We start from the raw sequence: 4,986 nt of genomic DNA, 5'->3' as shown, positions 1-4,986 counted from the left end.
AAAAAAAAAAAAAAAAAAAAAAAAGAAGAAGAAGAAGAATGTATAGCATGTGTTAGTGCTAGTAGATACTAGAACTGAGACAACATTAATTTATGGCAACTCAGATCATTTCACAGGACTTTCTGTGCACATAAAGGGTATGGAAGTCAGCGCATCACTGTCTAGAGAGCTCAGATCACACTGTGTTTTGGTGTTTGGCTCCAGGCCTTTATCATGTCCATGTTCACCCAGTTGTCGAGTATGTCCTGGGGTGGACATACTGGCTGTGCTCAGCTTGACACCACACAGGGTAAATTCTGCTTGTGAATCAACATGGTAAAAAATTCATGGTGGGCCAGATAGCTCAGCAGACTAAAGGGCCAGCTTAGGCAGAGCACAGCGGCCAGGATTTGTTCCTGGTGTGCCATGCCAGCCCCGTCCCCAGGGCATGCTGAGATGGAGATTGAGACTGGGCTTGGTGACACGCCCCTATAATCCCAGCTCTTGAGAGGCTGAAAACAGGAGAATCACTAAGAGTCTGATCTACATAGTGAGACCCCTACACCCTGTACACTTTGTCCTAAATTCATAAAAAATAAAATAAACAATAAGCCAAGTGTACCCACACTGTGCACTGCTGACTCTCCTGAAAATTACTTGGGTTGTATGTGTCAAACAAAATTGACTTCCTGACACCCTGAGGAAATAGCACAGACTGCCTTGACATTTGAGGAAGCAGGGTTGATATGTCCTGAACAGAGCCCTCTTAATTCCCTGGTACGGCCCATGTGGAAGCATGATGGGATAGGAAAATGGCTGTGGATTAGCAGGACCTGAATAAAGCGACTCCTCCACTGTGTGCAGCAGTGCCTAACACGGTAGGCTTGGATTATGTCTCACCCTAATGCTGGCTCAGTACCATTATGTTGTGGATTTGGCTAATTCTTTCTCCACTGCTATTGTGTCAGACAGTCAGGATCAATTTGCCTTCACCTGGAAGGCAGTGGACCTTCCAGGCGTGGCCACAAAGCTACTTGCATAGCCCAACACTGTGCCATGGCATGGAGGCCCAAGACTGCCACCTGGACCAAGCCCAAGTCTATGTCACTGTGCCGTTATACTGATGATACTATGTTAACCTCTGGTTGCTCCACTGACCTTGAAGTCGCCCTGTTGTTAGTTGACCCTACCCCAGCATTTACCCCAGCTGAGTGTAGCCGATGATGGGTTTGGCCTGAGCCCATGGCAGAACCGAGGGAAGCGGAAGCACCCTATTGGATTTTGATCACAGGTATGGAAATGGCGTGAAAGTTGGTACCTTTGATTGAGAAATAGTTGACAGAAGTGTATGCTGCTTTGCATGCCTGTGAGGGGATCACAGGACAGCAAACAGTGAAAAGGTATGCTAAATATCCTGTCGAAGGCTGGGTCCGTACTTTTCCCATATCAGGAGTCGAATGGCTCTGGCTCCCGCCCTCACATGCTGGGGATCACACTTGCAGCAGTGGCCTCCTTGTAGCTAGCCCACTGTCAGCTAAACTGGCAATGTTCTGGTGATCTGTGATGCACAGCACAAGAAGCAATCCAAGATGACACCCAGCCCCTACGCAGAGGGTAAAAAGGGACCTCCAGATGACACCTGATAACTGATGTACTGTTTAACTGTGGCACAGCCTTGCACTGGATACAGTAATGGTCCAGCCCAGTACAGAAATATTCTGGTTTGAAACCAGAAGAGGTAGGTGAAGTCAGAGGTCAGAGCTGTGGGCCATGTGGCTGCCGGTAATGCATGACGTACATCCCCATACATCTGCATGGATGGCTGGGATGTGCTGGGAGGGCTGATGCTCTGGCTGCTGGTTCAGGCATCCCAGTACTGGCAGTAGGGCACCGGCCTTTAGGGGGTGCTGCCATATGGTGCGATTTATGGGAATGTGGCCAAACAACTGACCATGTAAGGTATCCTGTTTCAAGACATAAGTCCTTCTCTCACTGGGGAATGACGTGGTAGATGCCTGATGACAGCAGCCACTTTCCAAGGGCCACCTTGGCTCCACAAGAGACTGAGACACATAAGACCCCATACCATGCAAGCTATAGTGCAGCAGTGGCACCTGGACTTGACTCCTGCTAAGTCAAAGGCTGTGAAAAGGTGTGCTCCAGTGTGTTCAGTTGGCCCGAGGAGAAGGGTGCTCACACAGCTTGGCACACTACCACAGGCACCCCACATGCTTCAGCAACGGCAAGTGGATGATGCTGGACTTCTGCTTCCCTTGTAGGGACATAGGTATGATTTGATGACTGTGGATACAGCCACAGAGGTAGACCTTGCTGCCCTATTCCTTCTGCTCACCAGGTCCATTCCATTAAGGCACTAAAGTGGTTGATGGCCACATATGGGATGCTGCTAAGGAAGAGCGTGTGACCAGGGAACCCATTTCACAGGAGCACAGGTGCAGCAATGGGCAAAAGACAATGATATCAGATGCCACTTCCATGTGCTTTCTCAGCTACAGGCTGTGGCATGACTGAGAGATATAATGGGCTCTTCAAAACCAAACTGATAAAATAAATAAACAAACAAACAGGCCTACTTGGCATCAAAGTTCATGGAGTGGGAACAGGTCTTACCTCAGTCAGTCCAACTGCTCAACGACCAGTCCCAATATGCAGGTGACAGCCCATTGTATCACTTCCTGAAAGCACCAGTTCATCTGTACATCCAATCCACAGAGTGAAGCCATAAAGCAATACAAAGGGCTTTACTCTTAATACACTGGAATGGATAAAGCCAAGAGACTATTGTCAATGGACTTGGGATTGGCCTGCAGAATCCCTGATGGGGAACTGAGTGTACCTTTTGGAGCCCTGGGATGAAGGACTGGCACAGGTCATAGAAGTATAGCACTGGCCTTCAACATGGATCTTAAAGGCTTCAGTGTGCTCTCCACTAGATGCTGGAACCACCATTCTGAAGAGTATTGATGTTGTAGCTGTGTGGCCCATCTCCTGGGAGGTCATGGACCTAGCCCTAACTCCCTTACTGCCAGTAACAATGGAAATCCATGTGAAGTATTCTAAACCGGGGGTAGGATGATCCAGCTACAATCCTATCACAGTCTGAACACATGGCCTGCATTCTTCTGGAAGGGTGGGGGGTCTCCCCATAATGGTTTCTCTTTCTGCCATGTCCTGACCAGGATGAGTTGCACTAAAGCATTTTCTTCTGGGCATACAGGTTTGGCCCACTTAACAATGGCCACATTATTGAATGTGTAGCCATCTGATTGACTCAGCTGAGGGCCTCTTGTAAAGAATTGTGTCCATGTCCTTGCTCAATTGGTCTGGCTGCTGGCACAAAACTGGACCAGCTCTGTCTGGGATCCATTATACCAGGCAACCGAGGCACTGAGCTGAGGGGGCATGACCATCCCACAGAAACTGGGACCTGTTATGTGCAATGGTTGGTGGTGGGTGATGGGAACTCCAGTAAAACTGCTGGTTGCAGCCCCACTTTGTATTCAGCAGATGAACCCATCCGTGGAAAGCCAAACTAAGGGGTGGGTATTCCCTGATATCTGTAATGACACAGTAGTGGGATGGCCAGAAATGTAGCAGTATGCTGAGTGTCTACTGATAGGCCTTTGAGGAAAGCCTTACAGGTCTGTGGCACATGGGTTGGTCATACCTATCTACACAGTGGACAGGTCACTGTACCCAGGGTTTCCATATGTCAAGAGCACTTTCTTTCTTTTCCTTTTTATTTTCAGGCTGGTCTTGAACTCACTTTTTAGCCCAGGCTGGCCTTGAACTCACAGTAGTCCTCCTTCCTCAGCCTGCTGAGTGCTGGGATTACAGGTGTGTGCCACCACACCTGGCTGTTCAAGGACACTTTCAAACTCACCCTTGCAGACACACCCCACAATTGCAATGCTACGTATCACAGGTGGCACCACACCCAATGTGTGACCTTGTGGTTTTGTGCAATGGTCTTAATGTTATCAGAACAGGGACCAGAGACCTAGTCTCGCCCAGCATATGTCCTAGGCTCTGAATGTGAGGCAGCAGGGCCTATTTTATATTACTAATGGGTGAGACATCTCAAATGAGAAAGGTGGTTTTGCAAAACTGCTCTTGATTTGCTGATTGCAGTACAAGGAGGCATTTGTGCCCTCTTACATGTGGAATGCTGTGTTTCTATTCCTGATGATAAGATGCAGGTGCAAGCTCTACAGCACATGGATGTGGAGATGTCTGCCATCCAAGCCTTGAGGCAAGACACCCTCACCCAGTTGGATCCACCTGGAGCCAACTAGGCATAGGCCGCGCCATGGTGGCAATGGGGTTGGTAGTGTCCTGCTATTCCCTGTATTGTTATTGTGGTCTCTGTGCATAAGGGTCAGCTCTATGGGCTTCTTGCAAGAGCTGACTTGCCCTTGACCTTTGAGGGATTGGGATGTGGGACACGGCTTCAAACAGACTACAGCAGACTTCAAATCTCAGGGCACAGGGGCTGGTGAGATGGCTCAGTGGTCTAAAGCACCTACTTAGAACAAGCTTAGCAAAGCACAGGGACCACAGTTCAATCCCAGCACCACATGCCAGCCAACCCCACCCCCTGGTGGGCTGAGCTGGCCACACACACACACACACACACACACACACATAAATAAATAAATAAATAAAATTTAAAAAAAAGATTTGCTAAATCTCAGGGCACAGATAAAGGCACCTCTGACCAGGTTGGAGGACACAACCCTCATGTCTAGCACAGGCACTGACCAGGGGACAGTTACACACAGATGACTCAGCAGTAGGCAACTAATCAAGGACTACTTCACTCAACACGGAAGAACATAAATATGAGAAAACCATCTGTATGAGACTTAAATGATAAAGACACAGACTGCTTTCTGGTTACTTCTAGCCTTTTGAACTAATGTCTGTCTCATGTGCATTCTTTCACTTGGAGACCTCATCTGCCAAAGTACCTCTTCAGGACCCCAG

The 4,986-nt window shown here is 48.5% G+C and overlaps 1 protein-coding gene across 1 annotated transcript in view; it reads left to right on the top strand.

Annotated features, from left to right (window-relative positions):
- LOC101570492 (zinc finger protein 14-like) overlaps positions 1 to 4,295 on the top strand; it is a 70,997-nt gene extending 66,702 nt beyond the window's left edge. Inside the window, exon 6 of the mRNA XM_023702536.1 lies at positions 4,132 to 4,295. Coding sequence (XP_023558304.1) covers positions 4,132 to 4,295 — 164 coding nt within the window. The remainder of the gene's footprint in view (positions 1 to 4,131) is intronic.
- Positions 4,296 to 4,986: the final 691 nt, after the last annotated feature.

Source organism: Octodon degus, unplaced genomic scaffold (genome assembly GCF_000260255.1).
Source record: "Octodon degus isolate 3935 unplaced genomic scaffold, OctDeg1.0 scaffold00153, whole genome shotgun sequence".
Classification (NCBI taxonomy): Eukaryota; Metazoa; Chordata; class Mammalia; order Rodentia; family Octodontidae; genus Octodon; species Octodon degus.
This window is presented reverse-complemented; position numbering and strand designations above follow the sequence as displayed.